The sequence below is a fragment of the Trichophyton benhamiae genome (genome assembly GCF_000151125.1).
Source record: "Trichophyton benhamiae CBS 112371 chromosome Unknown Abenha-G-c-176a04.f1, whole genome shotgun sequence".
NCBI lineage: Eukaryota > Fungi > Ascomycota > Eurotiomycetes > Onygenales > Arthrodermataceae > Trichophyton > Trichophyton benhamiae.
In genome coordinates this window covers 661,498-678,993 of record NW_003315107.1, presented here as the reverse complement: position 1 = coordinate 678,993, position 17,496 = coordinate 661,498, and the positions used below count along the sequence as shown (strand labels likewise).

At 46.5% G+C, this 17,496-nt stretch overlaps 6 protein-coding genes across 6 annotated transcripts; 2 read left to right on the top strand and 4 right to left on the bottom strand.

Moving 5' to 3' along the window:
- Positions 1 to 54: 54 nt before the first annotated feature.
- ARB_07176 (phospho-2-dehydro-3-deoxyheptonate aldolase) lies at positions 55 to 1,398 on the bottom strand (the record flags this gene model as incomplete). Its single annotated transcript, XM_003014568.1, has 4 exons — positions 55 to 215; positions 294 to 1,196; positions 1,263 to 1,317; positions 1,393 to 1,398. 4 exons carry the CDS (start codon positions 1,396 to 1,398, stop codon positions 55 to 57), a joined length of 1,125 nt encoding a protein of 374 aa, XP_003014614.1.
- A 1,138-nt stretch (positions 1,399 to 2,536) lies between these two features.
- On the bottom strand, positions 2,537 to 6,479 carry ARB_07175 (uncharacterized protein; the record flags this gene model as incomplete). Its single annotated transcript, XM_003014567.1, has 4 exons — positions 2,537 to 2,866; positions 2,954 to 4,690; positions 4,741 to 5,939; positions 5,999 to 6,479. The coding sequence occupies 4 exons, from the start codon at positions 6,477 to 6,479 to the stop codon at positions 2,537 to 2,539; spliced, it is 3,747 nt and encodes a 1,248-aa protein (XP_003014613.1).
- Positions 6,480 to 8,437: 1,958 nt separating this feature from the next.
- ARB_07174 (uncharacterized protein) lies at positions 8,438 to 9,583 on the top strand (the record flags this gene model as incomplete). Its single annotated transcript, XM_003014566.1, has 1 exon — positions 8,438 to 9,583. One exon carries the CDS (start codon positions 8,438 to 8,440, stop codon positions 9,581 to 9,583), a length of 1,146 nt encoding a protein of 381 aa, XP_003014612.1.
- A 582-nt stretch (positions 9,584 to 10,165) lies between these two features.
- ARB_07173 (uncharacterized protein) lies at positions 10,166 to 11,486 on the bottom strand (the record flags this gene model as incomplete). Its single annotated transcript, XM_003014565.1, has 5 exons — positions 10,166 to 10,434; positions 10,503 to 10,900; positions 10,979 to 11,071; positions 11,131 to 11,309; positions 11,412 to 11,486. The coding sequence occupies 5 exons, from the start codon at positions 11,484 to 11,486 to the stop codon at positions 10,166 to 10,168; spliced, it is 1,014 nt and encodes a 337-aa protein (XP_003014611.1).
- A 539-nt stretch (positions 11,487 to 12,025) lies between these two features.
- Positions 12,026 to 13,369, bottom strand: ARB_07172 (uncharacterized protein; the record flags this gene model as incomplete). The annotated part of the gene is made up of 4 exons (XM_003014564.1): positions 12,026 to 12,412; positions 12,439 to 12,790; positions 12,845 to 12,968; positions 13,123 to 13,369. The coding sequence occupies 4 exons, from the start codon at positions 13,367 to 13,369 to the stop codon at positions 12,026 to 12,028; spliced, it is 1,110 nt and encodes a 369-aa protein (XP_003014610.1).
- Positions 13,370 to 14,399: 1,030 nt separating this feature from the next.
- ARB_07171 (uncharacterized protein) lies at positions 14,400 to 17,148 on the top strand (the record flags this gene model as incomplete). The annotated part of the gene is made up of 2 exons (XM_003014563.1): positions 14,400 to 16,819; positions 16,878 to 17,148. The coding sequence occupies 2 exons, from the start codon at positions 14,400 to 14,402 to the stop codon at positions 17,146 to 17,148; spliced, it is 2,691 nt and encodes an 896-aa protein (XP_003014609.1).
- Positions 17,149 to 17,496: the final 348 nt, after the last annotated feature.

The window sequence follows — 17,496 nt, the reverse complement described above, 5'->3', positions numbered from 1 at the left end:
TGAAGTGGCCGTAAAAACAAAATTTTGAAGAGTCAATGGTTAGCGAAACAGCAATTACTCAGCGCCATTAACATTTTGCAAGGACTGTCTCTGCTTAACTGCATTAGCGAGTAAGTCAAGCACAGCCTCTGAGTCCTCCCAGTTGATACAAGCGTCTGTAATGCTGACACCATATTTGAGTCCTGCTTTGCCCTCCGGTGGGACCTTCTGGTTGCCTACACAGAACGAAGACTATCAGCCAGACCGTTGCTAGAGGAGACATAGCTCAGGATCTTTAGATGTCGATAACGTACCTTCGTTGATGTTACTTTCAATCATGACTCCCATGATCCCTTCCTCGCCAGCAGCTATCTGCTCCGCAAGGACGGCAGCCACCTTGGGCTGGTTCTTGTGGTTCTTCTGTGAGTTTCCGTGGCTGCAGTCAACCATGAGCCGTTGAGATAGGCCCTTCTCTGCCAGCTTTGCCTTGGCCTCTTTTATGCTCTTTGCGTCGAAATTAGTTCCACTCTTGCCTCCACGAAGAATGACGAAGCAGTCCTCATTACCAACTGTGCCGACGATGGAGACCACACCTGGCTTTGTGACAGAGAGGAAGTGATGGGGGTGTTTAACAGCTCCAATTGCATCAACGGCAACATCCAGAGAGCCATCTGTGCCGTTCTTGAAACCAACGGGGAAAGACAGTCCACTAGCCAATTCACGGTGGAGCTGAGACTCAGTGGTTCGGGCACCAATTGCGCCGACAGAAAGCAGATCAGCAAGGAATTGAGGGGAGATAGTGTCCAGCATTTCACTGGCAAGAGGCATTCCTTTCTCGGTCAAGTCAACAAACAAACGGCGAGCAGTTCTCAGCCCCTTGTTGATCTGGAAGGAGTTGTCGATATCCGGGTCATTGATGAGTCCCTTCCAACCAACAGTGGTTCGTGGCTTTTCAAGATAGGAACGCATAACAATCATGAGCTGGTCCTTGTGCTTTTCTTTCATTTTCACCAGGCGGTCGCAGTAATCCAGAGCAGCTTGCGGGTCATGGATAGAGCATGGTCCGATGATGACGAGGAGACGGCCTTTGGCATCCTCTCCCCTAACAATGGCCGCAGCTTCTTCTCGCGAGGTGACGACTGTGCCCTTGGACTCATTTGTTTGCGAAATCTCATGTTGCAGGAGATTCGGTGGTGTGAGAGGGTTGTACCCCAGAACTATCAATGACAGAGTGAAGCGTCAATTTCAGGCTCACTATGCCCAGGTGTATTCGAGCAACTTACCTCTCCAGTCCTCAACCTGGTTCTTTTTACCAACGTTGGGGTTTTCTATGTACCACTGTGACTGCTGGCCGTCAGCTCATGGATATCTTGATCGTGGGGAAGTTTTAGCAGCCATGGTGGGATGACTCACCGACATCGCAGCTATCCTGTTGGTGTATGTAGGAGAAACGGAAGGCAAAGCAGAGAGTGATGAGGTGACTGCTTGTGTTTAATTAGGAATATTCAGTGTATCTGACTCCTTCTCGGGATGTCAGGTCTATTGCGAAAGATATGGCGGAATATGCGAAGAGAAAATTATTTGGTGGTCGAGTTTGTCGAGCTGTTGGAACGAACAGCCTTGACTAGTTAACTGGTTGCTATTTGAACGTCATAACTAATGCCACCCACCACACGCAGCGCGGAGCAGGCACTATTTCTTCAAGGCCAGGCTCCCGCATGAATAACGGCGGTAGGCAGCTGTAACCATATAGCTAACTAATGGCTTTGCCCTACTTTGCAGGCCATTCAATTGCTTGTTTCCTTTGTATAGATTCAACACACGTCTCGTTGGGTGAAGCACGAAGGTCATTCTCCCTGTCACAAGATCGGACTCCCTAGCAGGGATCCTGCCGCTGAAGCTCTTCGGGTCCCGACCTCGGCCCGCTAGTTATGAAACCTGCGTATTCTCGTTAGCTAGTTAGTAATGCACATTTGGCAGATGGAGTCGCCTTATATAACCTGTGGGCGCTAGCAGTGACTCAGGATGCCTGTTGGCTGAATAATTATAATTAATATTAACTACTCCAGACTTACCGTAGTACGGAGTAGTTATTAGAAAATGATTATTTAATACGGAGTAAATTCTTTTCTATTGGTCTAAAATATCTATTATATATTTAGATAACTATCCAATCAACTTTAGCTTTTAGTTGTATTGTGTTGTTCTATCTAATGTTCCGTCTATAACGTTCCGACCGCACATCCTTGTACTCTCTCATTTCTCTTTCTAACTGCTCCCCCCCACCCCTCTGAGCAACGTTAGATTCATTTGGGGGAAGACCTCGAAATGAAATTTTACCCTAGTATACCAGCATTTTTTCTGTAAAGTTCGTTAATGTATGATAACTTGATAAAATTGATAAGACGTGCACTACCTTGTAAATACAGGTAAGTCAGTTGAAGATAAGTAGTTACGTACAGTTATCTATATCTATAATTGATATTTGCTCAGATACAATCGATGGATAGTTTAAAAGCTCTCATGTCGTTCTTGCCTTCTGTTAGAAATCACCTACCTAAACGTTTGTTGACCTAATTAGTCTTGACTTGTATTCATCAATCGCCGAATTAATATCGTTGTTAAGCCGTTGACCTCTGTTAGCAGTGGTAGGGAGAGTTGAGGATGCCTTGTGAATAGACTCAAGATCATTCTCTAATCTTTTAGAGAAATTCTCAAATACCCTTAAAACCCTTTTCTTGATTGGCCTGAGAGCGTTTTCACTTTGGTCAAGCTTTTCTGACTGGATTTCCTTCAGCTGATCGATCATCCTAGTACAGCCAACTCGGTAAATGTCCACCGATTTGTATAATCTATTTTCACTCTCCCATAACTTGCGGGAGAGTTGCTATTGAAAAAGTCGGTTAGCATTGAGAAGGATCATCAACATACGGGGGATAAAAAGAGAATACGTAGGAGTTGCTTTGGTACTTACTTTACTCGTATCACTCAGAATATCTCTCCCCCCTTTGTAGTTGTCCCGCAATTGTTTCTCCCACTCATGCCCTTGGGATTCTACATATTCCGAGGACTCCGGTGGATATCGCGGGGGAGAACATTCGTCATCAGTCTCTGCCCCTGTGTTTACGGCATCTTCGTTATGCTCTATGACCTTGAATGGCTTCGAGTCTCTCACATCTATCATATGGTGTCTCTTACCCATGGTTCGTGGTATTGAATTGGTTTGATGAGCCTTCAACCGCTGCATCGAATCAAATGACTTCTTATACGATGATGTAGCGGATTTATTCCGGCCCCCAAATTTTCCACAGGGTTCCTTCTGATCATCGCATAGATCATTTGCTTTCATATAACGATACCGGTGGCCATGCCTCTCCCCCGGTGCAAACATATTTGATGATTGAAATGAATGCCTGCCAGCTATGTCTCTGTTGGTGCTCGTCTTCGAATTACTATAGGCAGATGGATTGAAGGTAGTCATTCTTTGAAGTTGAGAGTGCTCCGAGATTGCAGGTGGCATATCTGCGTGAGGGGGCACTTTTGGTTTATCTGTTTCATCTAGCACTCCAAGGACACGCTGGCTATAATTTTTTCTGGCATGTTGCAGCCGTGGTATTGGGCTTCCGTTTTCGTCAACCGTTCGAGACTGCCAGCCAATCTGTTTCGGGCGTACTGAAGTGTACTTCGGGAACTCATCCAACGAACTGGAGGTCTGCTCTTCGTCTTCATCCTCAGTATTTTCTGAGGCCATAGGAGCATCATAATTTGTTAAGCGTGACAGTGACGAGCCACCGTCCTTCCTTGTTGTTGAAGGCAGTACGGCTTTACCATCGATAGCATTCGCATTATCTGATGGCCCAGTGCTAGATGTAGGAGTATGGTTTACTCCCAAGTCAAACTTAACGGACCGTGTGGGTTTTTGCTGTTCATGCCTTGTTATTGTCATTGGAGGTATTCTTGTCTGCACTACATTTGCAGTTCGATTACCCTTTTGCAAAGGTAAAGTACTGGAATTAACCTCATCGTACTTTGAGGTCGGTTTTCCTTGATTCTTCGACTTCTCTAGACCCGATTTGCGAGCGTTCGATGCGATAATCGGTTTCTGCGCTGACAATTGGTTGCGAGACATGAACTCACACACATTTTTGGAAACTTGAGAAGGATTACCAGTTTCTCGCTTCCTCTGACTTACTAGGTTTAGTGTAGTGCCTGCACCTTCTTTGTTTTCCGAAAGTTTGGTTGTTCGTCTTTCCTTAACAGGCGCAGGTCCTATGCATGCTCTGGTAGTCGCATGCTTCTTTGCTATAGACTGAGGCTTATTACGCAGGGCAGCTGCTTCTGAAACGCAATCTGCTGCTTTTGTCGGTAAGTCCACCCCTGACGTTGCTTTGGTGTTACTTTGTCTTGTTTGGCCGGTATCCTCATCCTGAGAGCTATCACTGCATAGATCTATCACAGAGTCATTTCTGGTATCAAGTCCAGTTGCCTTGGTTTTCTGAGCTTGTGTGACTTGCTTTCCTAAAGGTTCTGGAGCCACACATGGAGTTTCCACCACAGCATCTTTACCGCAGTGTAAAGCTACTCCTGAAAGATCACTCGAGTCATTAGTTAACGGCTTTGCCGTAGCGATAGAGTCACGCTTTGGCGGAGGTGGGCCTGCTTGTGGTATGGATTGATCATCAATTTGAATATGTTCTGCAAGATCTTCAAGCTGGTGGACCCAGGGTAGCTTGATTCAATAGGGTCGTCAGGGTCATATACAGCAGTTTCCCGCTCAGCCGCAAGGGCCATCTTTTTGTTGGCCACTTCAGCAGCATTCCGGGGTGGGCGGGCAGAGGTCAAGGTCTTAGTAACCTGGCTGTTTCTTTTGTTTTCTTTTAGGGCGTTGCCAGTCTGGGACGTCAATTCTAGCGGTTTGATCTTTTGTTTGGCCCTAGGATTTGGTTTCTTCCTCCCCTTGGTTCCTGTTTTCTCAATATCTTGTGGCGCCTCTTTAGCATTCTTTGCGGTCGCAGAAGCCTCTGGATGTGGTAGGGAAATATCTGGTTCCACGCGAAGGCCTTCATCCCAGTCGAGGTCTGCTTTCTTCGAAGATGAACCGCATAGCTTATGTGTAGGTCGCTTTAAACGAGAGTTATTAGCCGAACCGGATTCGCCTGTGGCCTTTTCAGTCTCCTGGGGTGATTTGAAGGGCCCGGAACCTGCCATGGTATCTACCGCTTCAGCCACAGGTTGCGAGTCAGGTACGATTGCCGTGAGCTTCTCAGCTGCCAATGTCAACTTTCCGCATGCTGCGTCTTCGAGACACGGTGTATCTCTCGTCTCCTTCTGTGTTGTTTGCAAGCTGGGGTTCAGAAGTTGAGGTTGAAGTAGAAGTGCCTGTTTTGCCAGATTAGGCAAGTCATTCGACACCCCCGCCGCACGGTCCACCTCTCCGACCTCCTCAACATTTGAAGTTGGCGAAATCGACGAGATTGGTGAAGTTTGCAAGACTTCGACATGATTTGCAGTAGTAGGAGCTTGAGAAGTTACTTGCTTGGAAGGCTGGTTTACAGAATGTGGCGAAGCGCTCAGTGTTTGCAGCTGGTTCTCATTTGTAGGAGACACACCTCCAGTTGCGGGTGTGCCTCCAGTCTGATTAGAAACGCACTGTTCTCGTGGTTGCTGATGGAGCGGCTGAGATTGTAGACGATGGCTGGATTGCAAGGATAATTGTGACGCGGATAGAACCTCCTCGCCGGTTGGAAGTTCAATTATGGCAGAAGAAGAGGGTTGTCGCTGGGATTCTTGCCACCGCATGCATCCAGCATCATGGTCGCTGTCCGCATGGATAGATATATGGAGGCCGATAGGAGCTTCTGGTTCAAAGTCATTAACACAATCCTGGAAAGCAATAATCGCCATTGCCCCTTCCTTCGCCCGTTTATATAGGGGTGTCTCATTGTCTCTGGTGGTTAACTCTAAAGGCGTATAATATTTAGTATCGTGTAAATATATGCTATTATAATGATTTCCTTACCTATTATATTTCTGACAGCCTTTATTGCTGCTTCCACATGATGAGGAGTTTCCATCCCAACGAGGATGTTATTCGAATATTGTTCGACTCCATTCACCACCAAGTAACACCTTTGCCTAAGGATGATTCTCAGTTTATTGCCCTTTGCTTCTGTGCCCTTTATAGAGGCCAGGGGGATATCTATGAGGTTAAATCGGTATTTATCCATGCTCAGGACAATAACGCTACATTGGGACACCGTAAAAAAAAGGCAATCCGCTGGGATAGTATATCCCTCTAATCCTTCAATGGAAACAGCCAGGGCGCAAAATGAGTGCTGACGTGGTTTAATGCGGTCGGATATAATCTTCGTAGCTTCCTTGAGCCATTGGGAGTTCCGGTTCGGTAGAAGAAACCCTAGGCTCTTCTTGAGTAAATTGATCCGGCTATCAATCGCAGATAGTTCTGAAAGCTTAGGTTCACAAATAGCTACTTCTCTCATAATGGCTGCAGCAATAATCCTGAGGCATTGATCGTCATCCTCGAAAAGAACGTCTAGTATCCCCCTAACTCGGCTGTTAGGACCTAAATCTCATAGAAGGGCTAGCTTATAGGGACATCCTACCGTATCCCATCCGGCATAGATATAAGAAAATGTTTGTTTTTGTCAAATTGAAGGATCATTTCCATTATGAATTGCCCAGCCTATATTGCATTAGACGGCTTGCTTTAGTATATGCGATTCATGGGAGCGTATACCCATTTCCTCGGCGCCGGGTGCTTTGCGCGTGTAAAGCACTGCACAAGCTGAAAACAAATCTTCTGGCAAAGAACTGTTTTACGTCGATGAGCCGTTGAAATAGCCTCTTGACTCAATTTCTGGCGCAGGATATCTGACAATTCAGCCATTGAGTCCTGTAATAATTATTAGAGGGGGGTAACCTGACAGAAATTTAGATACCTACAAGAAGTAGATAAAGACCCCTTTCCCGGTGCACACATGCTGGAGCATGTAGGAAAAGAAGAAAGATGCACTGGAAAGATACAATGTCAAGTCTGGAACAGTGTCTCCGGCTTGGAGACTCTGCAAGTATCTGGACGAGCGTGTAGAGGTCATCTTGGCGCAGACACGGAGTAGACTGAAGGATATCGTTGACAATGCTAATAGGTATTCTATGGGTAAATCATCAGATCCGGCCCAGGGAAAACAATAATATGGTCACAGAACAGGCTTGTATCAACTAACATCACGATATCACTCCTCGTTGCGCGTCGGACTGCTAGTTGAAGGTACGTAATTAGCCTGCTGACAGCTGGAGGTTGTTTTGGCACACCCAAGTGTGCCTGCGGTCTCATAGCCATGCAGTAGGCTTCCTTTGAGTCTTTTTAAACAGCACACGAAGGAAACCTTTAAGAAAACTAGATCGAGTAGACGATCTACTCTGGATGCTCGAAAGCAAAGAAGGACAAAGGGGCCACAAACTACATCTTACGCAGTCAATCTTGGAAGTCGTAAGGACGCCCGTGTGGCAGAATAACCCTCGGCCCCAAAGCGGCAGGCGGTGTCATCTGTATTCTATGTCGAGCAACCATCTCGAGAGACAACACCAGCTATCGAACATCCTCCCTGTCATCGCCTGCAGATGAAGCCAGAGGTACCATGCTATCTTACGCGATCGATAGCACAGATTTGGCGGGATAAAAGAGGATAATAATCCTGGGGAGGGTGATTTGGCAGACGGTCGTCAGCAAGGGAGCAAGGCAGTCGCCCAGGTAGGTAGGTCAACCATTCTTCTTTCTCACAAGTCAGAGGTTTTGATATTAAAACAGAGTAACTAGCAGGATGACCATCCCTGAGGCCGGCGAGCGCCAAATGTTGGAAGGGTCTGCTGAGTTTCCCAGACCGTCCAACAATGTGTGGAAGCATTAGGTGACTTTCCAGAGTTCGTGCTGGATGTTGGACTAGTTAGTTACTGACACTGCAATTGTGGCGGATACGAATGACTTTTCAGCTCGGCCCCTGTCGATGGATCGAAAAGAAGGGACACCAAATTAGACAACATCCGGAGTAACCGGGGCGTTTCGCAACTCCGTCTGGACAAGCAATCAAGACGGAGCGACGAAACTAGCCAAGGCTCAATAATATATGTGTGATGTTATTTACTTCCGGTGTACGGAGTATAAACGTTGTTGACTGTTGGCCCGAGTCCGACGGATCTGAATCTCCATCCATGCCGGTCAGACGGGCTAAAATTTCGGACGAATCTAGAGTCAAACACCAACAATTAAACATCATCTTTTTGCTTACGAGCTGGCATGGGAGCCTTGCCTCGTCCCCAACACCTAGTTATGGCGCAGCAGATGTCTATAAATATTGGGCCTCAGTCGGCTTTCTACATATACGCATAACTCTTGATAGAAGTACACTCAATCAGAAACACGGTCTGCTGCATTATGACAATGAAAGAAGCCCCAGAGGACAAACGAGCCGAGCTCGAGACACAAGCTTCGATTGGTGCGGCATGGGATTCGTCTGCTATCAAACGGCGGCTGTCCATCAACCAACCGCAACAGCCAGAGATTTCGATAATACCGCATACATCCACCGACAGACAACATGCTGCTGCCCATGACGAAGCAATTAGCATCCATGCCTTGGAAGCAGAGCGAGAGCTCATTTCCGAAGAGCCTGACAAAAAGGCCCTCCTGGAGGAGGAGGAAACCCAGAAGACCATCCTATACCTCGCATATGGATCAAACATGTGCGCCCAGACATTCCGCAAGACCCGCAAAGTCACTCCTCTTTCACAAGCGAATGTCTACGTCCCGAACCTCTGTCTTACCTTCGATCTCCCTGGAGTTGCATATCTCGAGCCATGCTTTGCAGGAACACAATATCGTGACCAAAAGACCGGCATGCCGATTTACCCTGGAAAACCGCAGAACCCAAGTGATGGAGAGGGTCTCTGGCATAAACCACTTGTTGGAGTTGTATATGAGGTCACCATGAAGGATTATGCGCGCATAATAGCTACAGAGGGCGGCGGAGCGTCCTATGTTGATGTTGTCATTGATTGCCATCCATTCCCTGAAGATTATGATCCTGCAAAGCCGGTACCTGATATACCGGATACGGAACCTTTTAAAGCACATACTCTTCTCTCGCCCGCTACTGCTGGAAAGAGCCATCACAAAGGTACTGAAAAGAAATCGTCACTATTTAACGCCAGATTTAATAGAAGCCGACCTAATTATGCCCGCCCTTCGCCACGTTATATGAAGCTTCTAATCACGGGTGCAGAGGAGCATGATCTACCAGCAGAATATCGACAATACCTTGCATCTGTCGAGCCGTATCGACCTACTACCTCCAGGCAGCGTGTAGGCCAATTTATATTCGGTGTCGTTTGGGTGCCGCCGCTTTTGCTTAACCTGAGGCTCAATGCAATTTTTGCCAACGAGGATGGGAAAGCGCCAGGATGGCTAGCTGTATTCCAGCGATATATCTTTGCAGGAGCATGGGTGACTTATGATTATGCTTTTAAGTATATATTTGGAGACGGCGAAAGGACCATTCCTCAGCGCACAGGCGTGAAAGTAGAATGATCACCGCGATTGTAGCATAATAATAATAGACCAGTAGCGATAGACTTGTCTTGTATGCAATACTGTTTATTTACCAGTTACACCTTCCCACATTATTAGTTTGGTTAACATAAAACCTTCACTGGCCCAGGGCTATTATACTCTGAGGCATTCAACTGTTAAGTAGTAAGAGAGATAAAACGCTTCACTCAAAGCCGAGTGGAATGAGTCTGTATAACCGACGGTTAACTGGATGCCAGTATTCCCTCGAACTGAATGAATACTCAATACAGTAAGGAGTCGATGCGCCTATGACTGAGAGGAGCACTGGAAGGGACAAAGGAAAAGAGCAATTGTGGTTCTAGACGTGGAAAAGGAAAGGAAGAGCACAGTTTATAAATACATAAGATTGATAATTTCACAAAACTTAGCCCTGATTTTATGGTCACTCCCCAGTCCTCCCACTCTCTAAAGATGCGGAGAAAAATTTGAAAAAAAGTATGAAGCATGTGTGGTATGGGGGGTTAGGGTACAATCACAAAGTATTCAGAGATGGTCGGCATTGGCTTTATTTCGGTAGTTAGCCCTGGACTCGTATCCTATTTATCGCCGAGGGCCAATTGGTGGGTTGTAGACAATCTTTCTCGTTTTTATAGTGGCCCACTTGTATCGCTTGACCCAGACACTGATGGCAAAGAGAGTGCTGAGAAGGACTACAGCCTTCATGCCCATCTTCTTTCGATCATCCATCTCGGGTTCGGCAGCCCAGTTGAGGAACTCAGTAACATCCTTGGCCATTTGGGAGGTGGTAGCAGGGGTTCCATCTTCATATTCGACAAGACCATCGAAAAGAACACGGGCCATAGCGATTCCTGTATTCTTCATGTGAGTATATAGCATGTTACGGCGTTAACGTCAATAATTTGTTTGATATTCATACCTGTACCGGGGAAGTAGGGGTTGAAGTTCAATCCTTCCTGAACGCTGGCGCCAGCTGGGGGCTCCTCAGGATAGCCGGTCAAGAGCGAGAAGATGTAGTCGCAGCCACCGTGTCTGCCCTTGACAATCAAGCTGAGATCTGGGGGCAAGGCACCGTTATTGGCAGCTCTGGCGGCTTCGTCGTTCTTGTAGGGAGCCGGGATGTAATCGGATAGCTTTCCAGGACGCTTCTCAATCTCACCCTCGTCGTTGGGCTCGGTGTCGTACTCGTGTTCCTCAGCCATTGCCTTCATCTCGTCGACAGTGTGCATGACACCAACAAATGATCGCCATGGGACACGGCTGAGAGAATGGCACTGAGCACAAACTTCACGGTAAACGAGGAAACCACGGCGAAGGCTGTTCAGATAATGAAAAGATCAAATTAGACAAGACCTGGGCGAGATAAGTTGCAGCCAGAGGAATTGAAGAACTCACGCTGCATGATCGAAGGTCTTGAGCCACTTGCTGTGTTCCCAAGGGTACTGGGTAGCGTGGAGACTATTTTTGATATCACGCCTGTTAGTGATGCTACATTGAAATATCGAACGTTTCAAGGTCAATTGAAGCAAGTAGACAGTGTGACATACCCCTCCTCAGCAGGAGTCATGGCAAAGGCTTCATCTCCATAGAGATGATAATACCAGGCCATAGAGCCGATGGCAGTGGCCGTAGCTGCCGATGCGGTTAAGGTCAGGTAAAATGGAGACTGTGTTTGCGAGCCGGAAGCGGTGGAGGACGATCTCTGGGAGGAAGAGTCAGCGGTGATCTACAAAATTCCATGAAGAGGCCGTCATATAGAGAACTGTATGCTTCGACAACAGGCGCAATGGCTCTCTGTTCGAGGAATGGGTGAGGTGGTGCAATGTACCTTTGCAGCCTGCTGGAAGCATTGCCTGGAGATGGCCTTCGACGGCACACTCCGCAAGACAGATCGGGCCAACATCCTGAGGAAAGGAGAATACCCCGATGGACGAGACGATGAGCGTAGATGGGGCGAGCGGTTGCGATGAATCCGATGTATGGGAGTGCGGTTCGCTCTTGAAGGCAGGTCAGACTTTCTTCCTGGTCGTTCGAAACAATCTTTGGTGAGCGGTCCCGTGATTGGCTCGCGGCGTCGGGTCGAATCAGCGGCCCTTTCATTGGCCAGCTGTGGTCATGTGATATGCCCTGGCTCCCTGGCTGTTCCGATGCGAGGACAAAATTAGAGGTAGACCTTATGCGTTGACAGCGATATAACGACCTAGGTAGATAACTACACGATTGGTATATATGGTAGTTATGCTATGCTGCCTATTTTGACGTTTGACCCTGGCTTGGGTACTTCCCTCCCGCCTCCCGCTTCGCTTTCCATTCCTCTTGGACTCCACGCCTCAACGCTACCAACGCCTGGTGGATCGTACAGACTTCATAGCTTGTATAAAGGACAAGAGATAGTGCAGGAATGCGCCGAAGAGACCGCCCGCTGAGGCCCTAGGAAATGAATTAAAAGAGGACACGAATGCGCTGAGAGTGATGTATATTCATGTCACTTACGACGCTCACTTGTGCAATGTCAGCTAGTTGTTTTGGGATGGATGATGGAAACAGTTGATACCATAACTGCATCTCTCCATAAGTAGGTAGTACGAGGCACTCGGCAGGCTCGATAATGTACTTGAGCTCCGTGGCTGTGTCAGTTGGATCAACTGGGGCAACGTCGAATCTTGATCCTTCTATCAGACCACATTTACTCAGGCTCTCTAAACAGCCCCTGAAGATCTCATATACCCCAATTTCTGAAGGTGGTGGAACGAATTGTTTGATATCAACCCTGTCAAGGAACGCTGAGTCCTGCATTGATGTTAATATGACATTATAAACCTTTTTATCCTGCCTTGTGGTATCGGATTACTCACTAAGGCAGAAAGGAGATTGCTTGTGCAGAGCACGATTACATTCGGGTGCTGTCTTAACCGATCCAAGGACATGAGAAGAGAATTAACAGCTCTCATTGCATCAAGGGGATCATTTCCACTTAATGTTTGTTCTCTCTGGGCCGTCATGGTCTCAACCTCGTCCATGAAGACACAGACCAGCGTATCAGGCTCGTCCTCTAGCATGCTTTCCACCATGCTAAACATTTTGGCCACCAACTTACCACTCTCGCTGAAATATTTACTACCTAGAGAATAAGCGTTGATCTCGACTAATTTACTCTGAGGGAACTGTCTCCCTAGGCGAATTGCTAGCTTTTGGGCTAATGAACGGCTACAAATCGTTAGAGTTAATGGTTTCCTGGGTTGTTCCACAGTTACTACATACCACAGGCTTGTTTTCCCTGTTCCAGGGGGGCCATATAGAAGAATAAGGCGGTTCCAGGTGATCGTTCTGGGATCAAGCTTGCGCCACGAAAATCCGACTAATACTCCGTCATTAGCTTTTGTTGCTAATTATTTTTGGTATGGAGAAGATACTGACGCATTCGACTGACTGCATGAAGCAGATTTGTATGTATCTGCTGGTCAAACAAGAGTCTAGAAAGTCAACCCATGTAACCACGCTTTACAAAACGCCTGGTATGTCGTACGATTCCCAGATACCATCTAGTTCCTTGTTTGGCAATGGCATCACCCGTGCTTGGGGAGAGTATTCATCTTGTTTCTCACCGTCATGGTCCTGCGATAAATTCTCGGGTTCAGAGGCACGGAGTTGATACGCTTGGATGTCTAGGTTGACAACATCTAAACGAATCGTCTCGCTTTCACATTGCATTCCGGAGCACTCTATCACCCTGACTGAGTCAAGATACGTTGAATGAGGCCCTTTGAAACCGCCTGTATGGCTCATTCTATTAGTTCCACCACAAATGGCTAATTGATGAATGTCGGTACCAAAGGTTCGTATCTCCTGCCCTATACTTAGCACAGCAAAGTTGTCGATAAGCCATCGCGCGACTTCGTCGCGTACCTAAAACAGCCCAGAATCCTCAGTCAGCGAGCCGGAAAAGCTATATATGTTGCTCAGGTGGTGCCTACAATATCGGTTCTCGTGATAGTCCCACCATCAGTGGTGCTCAGCCTTGCCTCGACGTGAAGTATTGGGGTATTTATTGCCCTTACAACCGACTGCCCCATTATCCTGCCTATTGAAGAACTAACAACTATTCGTAAAGCTCAGCGTAAATAAATAATGGACAAATAACTGGAGATTGTTATAGTAAAGAGTCGTTGATGAAGTCTTCAAACGCGACTTTGATACTCCCAAAAGGGACGAAGTGCTTATACTGCCATGAACACTTCTGTTACCGCCTTCAACGTCATTTCTCTTTTTCTCGTCACACACTTACATCATCACAGGCCATGTGTATATATTATCGAGATACTTGTACAATAACATATAATCTTCGGTCATATATTGCTAGAGAGATTCCGTCCTGTTGATTGCATTATCGCCCCAGAAGTAAGCAAGGCCGAGCCTCAAATCACGTGGAAGATCGCGGATCAATGAGTTAGTTAACTTGTTAGTTAGATAGTTGCTCAGTAGTCGATGCATCATGATATCTTTGATAAAATTGATTTGTAGCTTGATGATCAAGAAGCTACGATACATTCCAACACTTACAACTAATAAGTGGAGAGCTAGCTATAAATATCATACTATCATGATAATATGGTCTCCTCCTTTTGCCTCCACTTGATCGTTGTCGCTAACTTTCTAGGGGAATTCTCAAGCCTACCCCCGTGTCCTATGACTGGTGATCGTGGATGATACTCGTTATTTGCAATTTAGGTCAATGTGAAAGCGGAAATACACCTATACATATATATATATCCGAAGTCCCCTCCTACTTTCCTGATTATAGTATTTCGCGGCCACCATGACAAGTTCCATCAAGCAAAGACCAACTTCAAAGGTGCCTCGGACACCAAGAAGGGATGTACTTGCACCATTGAAGCTAGCTCAGATTGAAGTGGTGAAGCCCTTGCTTCCTGCTGGTATGCCATGGACAGCATGTTTTATTGATCTGCTTTATAGTCATAATACTAACGTGATAGTTATAGAAATCATGGCCTCAATCCTTGACTATCTTTCCCCCACCGACCTTATAACCGTTGCAAGAACGTCAAAGAAAATGCACGAGATGGTGTACGATGACACAAGATGGGTCAGATTCCTAAAGCAGATAGGATGTTGGAATGAGGCGGAAGCAAGGAGTGCGGCAGAGGGCTCAGAAAAGGATGCTGACCGCCCACATGGCGGGAAAACACGCTCCAAGCCTACAACAACTGAATTGGATTCCCACAAGTCTAATGGTAACATTACTGATACCGGTGGATTTGATATCGTCGAATTCAATGCCGAGGTTGAAGCTGAAATCACAGGCCCCTTGGCTGCGCTCCGAGATGCTCGCTCGACTCGAGGTAGAGCAAGGGAGGAGTACGGGAAAATTCACGAGTCTCTAAACCCCTACTACCAGGATATCATAAAAATGGAGAACCCGACTGATTCCTCGGTTTTCAAGTCCTATGATAAGCCTGAACAGCAAGCCTTGCTATTGTCAGAGCTCAACCGTTTCTCGAATGTTGATATGGGCCTTGGGTCTACAGCGCGCAGAAAGAAGCTGACTAATGTTATATCCGTATTTGAGAGGGCTGCTTTACGAGAGTTCAAGAACGGTTATGAGAATGGGAATTCTGATGATATAATGCCGCGTTATGCGCAGGTTTTAACCACCCTTAATGGAGGCGCGGCAGCTGTTGAGTTATTGATTTATCAAAATCATATAATCAAACAGAAAGCAGATTTTGGAAGCCCCATGGATGGGTTCGATGCAGATACAGGCACAGTGTCCCTCAATCACACTCATGCGTTTTTGACTAGGCTCAGTGTGGCCTTCAACGAGGAGGCAACTTACATAAATCGATGTTTTCCGAATGGTCCAAACGTATCATCCTTATTTCTGGAAAAGATATGTAAAGACATACTTTCTCCATACTTTCTTCCTTTGCTTGACCTTCTTCAATCTACGAATAAGGCAGCTTACATCCAGACACTGCCGGGAACATTCACCCAATCATTGAACTTTATCCGAGAGCTGAACCCAATCCAGGTATCTAGTGATAAGTTCAAGGAACTGGCTCGGGAAGCTATCGAACGAACTTTTGAGCCTCATGTTGACCTGTACCTTGCAGAGGAATTGGACCAATTTCGGCTACACTCAGAATCAATCGTTGGCGATTGGGATAGACAGCTGTCTGAACAAGCCGCCAGCACGGAATCACTATACATGTCCAATATACATAACCGACAGGCTGATAAACGTGACTTCCTAAGCTCGTTTACTAAAGTGATAATGGCCCCAGTGAATATGATCCCAGGTCTATATAAAAGCACGGAGCCAAAAAAGGGCGGAGCTAACAAGGCAATGGCTAAGGCTACACAGTCGTCTAGCCGTTCATCTGTCATCCTTGCTCCGCCTACTCCTCCCACTCCAGCTGAACTTCCAACGACGGAATTCGCAGCTAAGGCAGCGATTATGAATTCTAAACTAGAGGGCATCCGGAGCCTATTCAGCATTGAAGTCGCACTGAACCTAGTTCACGCTGCGAAGTCAAGCTTGGAAAGGACCGCACAATTTGTGGGTCTTAAAGGGGGGTTGGGAAAAGCTGCACAAGCTCAGTGCGAGGCTATCTTTGTCTCACTTCTTGATAGTCTGGGACATCGCCATGTCATTGCCGGTTTCGACAGAGCTGTCAATCATCTATCGGAGTATCGTCCTCGCAAACAGGCTGAAGAAAAATCCGGTGTTGAGCCCCTTGTTACTTTTCTGGAGTTAGTCAACGTGGGAGACTTGATCCTCCAGATGTTAGACGTATTTTATGAACAGGAACTGGTTGCTGCTGGCTTGACTGACCGGAATGATTTTCTTGACCCGGCTGTGAAGGGAAAACGGAAATTTGAACAGAAACTTGATGAGCGAGTTGCTGCAGGGCTAAATAAGGGAATCGATGTGTTAGTGGAGGAGGTGGAACATCTTCTGGCCACCAAACAATCGATTGGGGATTTCCATCCTGAAGCAGTTGATCCATCACAGAGAACAGCCGATATTGGTCCAAGTGAGGCTGCCAAAGCCATCGTACAGGTCATTTCGTCCCACACGAGAATGCTTATTGGTGGAACGGACAAAAGCACATTGGATGTGTTCAACCAGGAAATCGGTCTTCGTCTTTTTAATGCACTTTGCAAACACATAAAGCGGCATCGAATCAGCATAGAAGGTGCTGTCAAACTTATAAGGTTTGAATACCCTAACTTCGGAGTGGTTTAACAAAGGAAGACACTAATACTTAAACAGTGATATGAACCATTACTTCGGACTCATCCAGTCCATGAGAAACGAACAGCTACTCCTTTATTTCAAGGCCCTAAGAGAACTATCTCAGGTTTACCTAATTGATACCTCAGACTCGAAGGAGATAGCTTCTATTATCTCAGATGCCAGCCGTTTTCATGGGATCTTCCGTGCTGAAGAAGCCTATGAATTTGCTGAACGACGAGCTGACTGGTACCAAGTCAAAAATAGCGTTGAGAAAGCCATGTATGGCGTTGGATGCTCTGTGATGTGACGCCCTCTCTTGATCTCCGGGTTAAATCTTCAGCTTCGTGTTCTTCTTCTAAGATTTACCTCATGTTTCAAAGCTGTGCTATGTTTGAGAAGAACTTCTGCACTATATACTTCTCGTATCCAAGTTATGGGAGCCTACATGACAGGTTTTTGAAGCGTCTAAATATTCCATCTGCCGCAACTGAACAACAATTGCCTAAAGTGTGAATCCACCCCGAGGTAATTGATATACAGTATTATCCAGATAGCTCCAGTTACTGCATAATCATGAGATGAAAGTAACTAGTATCTTAATAGTTGTTAATGTGACTAACTGATCGCCCGACTCGGCTGGTGCTCTTTTCGGCCA